This window comes from Branchiostoma belcheri, unplaced genomic scaffold, assembly GCF_001625305.1.
Source record: "Branchiostoma belcheri isolate BF01 breed outbred unplaced genomic scaffold, Haploidv18h27 scaffold274, whole genome shotgun sequence".
Taxonomy (NCBI): Eukaryota; Metazoa; Chordata; class Leptocardii; order Amphioxiformes; family Branchiostomatidae; genus Branchiostoma; species Branchiostoma belcheri.
The window spans coordinates 214,898-216,323 of NW_017803881.1; the positions used below are offsets into that span (position 1 = coordinate 214,898).

The window sequence follows — 1,426 nt, forward strand, 5'->3', positions numbered from 1 at the left end:
TTGTTTCCACCACCACAGCACGGCTGTTGGAACCCTGATCCAGCGACTAGGAACGGCGAAGGTAAAGAGAAAAATAGACTCATGACTTTCCGCTGGCAGTGGCATTTGTAATTGGCATGTTCCCATTCCCTGGTATTTAAGTACAAACATGCATTTAGAGGTGCATTTATTTGTTTACCTGTAGGATAAATTGCTGATTTGTGGTCGTTTTTTCCTCCTCAGTTTGCTACCACGGTGGCGGCATGAACTACCGCGGCACACGGAGTACAGCCAAGTCCGGGGCAGAGTGTGTGAAGTGGTCCGCTGCGCAGGAAGGGTTCTACCCAGCCGCGTAACCCCTGGGCCAACATGGATAACAACTACTGCCGTAACCCTACCGGTCTGGGGCGGCCATTTTGTCTGGTGGAAGATGGCAGCCAGCAGGAATGCGACGTCGTTTCCTGCAGTAAGAACCATACCTTGTTCCCGACACCACACCCGAGATTTATGTCCGTGCTTCTCAGATATTTTAAATACTAGACAACTCTAATCTGACGATATTCACTTATTAGTAATATAGAGCTAACAAAGTCACAGGCATTCCTCTCAGTCTCTCAAATGTGTCTGTGCCTTACACTATTTTTATGCAAGAACAAAATACGTAGGAGTGATCTAGAGATGTTTTGTGAAGCTGGTAACTCTGTGTTGTTCTGCTCCAGGCCAAATCTTTGGTCTCTTTTTTTAAAAAGGATTTCAATTCTGGTCCTTTTCCCCATAATAATGATTGCTTTACCTTACCATTGCCTATGCCAACTCAGATACTAGAGGCTGCTGGGACATCGGTCCTCCTGACTACGGCAATAGAAGCCCTATGAAGAGGTTCTACTACGTGGGAGAAAGGATCGCCTTCACCTGCAACGAGGGGTACTACATAAAGCCCGGGTATCCTACCGAACTGAGATGCGTCGAAGGAGGCTTCTGGCAGGATAACAAGCCCAGTTGTTCAGGTGATTGACTATTAGGTCTGAGTTATCGTGAATTTTCTAGACTTGCTTATTGCCAAACCTACTTATTTTCTTTTAAATATTTTTACCTCCATGAAAAATGGAGGTATTGTTTTTGACGCGTCTGTGTGTGTGTGTGTCTGTGTATGTGTGTGTGTCTGTGTGTGTGTTTGTGTTTCCGAATATTTGTAGTCAGCATAACTTGATAACGACTTTATGAATTGTGATGATTTTTGGTATGCTGGTAAGTCTTAGAAAGACGAAGGTCAAGGTCAAATATGGGCCTCCTGGAGGATGACCTTGGTACTGCAGCAGGACTTCCGGTTTTTGTATCTTTTGTCCTGAACATGCTATGGTCTTGAATTTTTGGTGACAGATAGATTTTCCTGTCAGGAATAAGACCTTTGGGCGAAATCTTTGAAAGGCAATAAGTCCAGATAAGA

General features: G+C 44.5%; 1 protein-coding gene across 1 annotated transcript; it reads left to right on the plus strand.

The window, feature by feature from the left end:
- Nucleotides 1-347: 347 nt before the first annotated feature.
- LOC109472422 (seizure protein 6-like) lies at nt 348-986 on the plus strand (the record flags this gene model as incomplete). The annotated part of the gene is made up of 2 exons (XM_019772191.1): nt 348-445; nt 798-986. Coding segments are annotated over exons 1-2 (286 nt in total), but the record flags the coding sequence as incomplete, so codon positions are not given.
- Nucleotides 987-1,426: the final 440 nt, after the last annotated feature.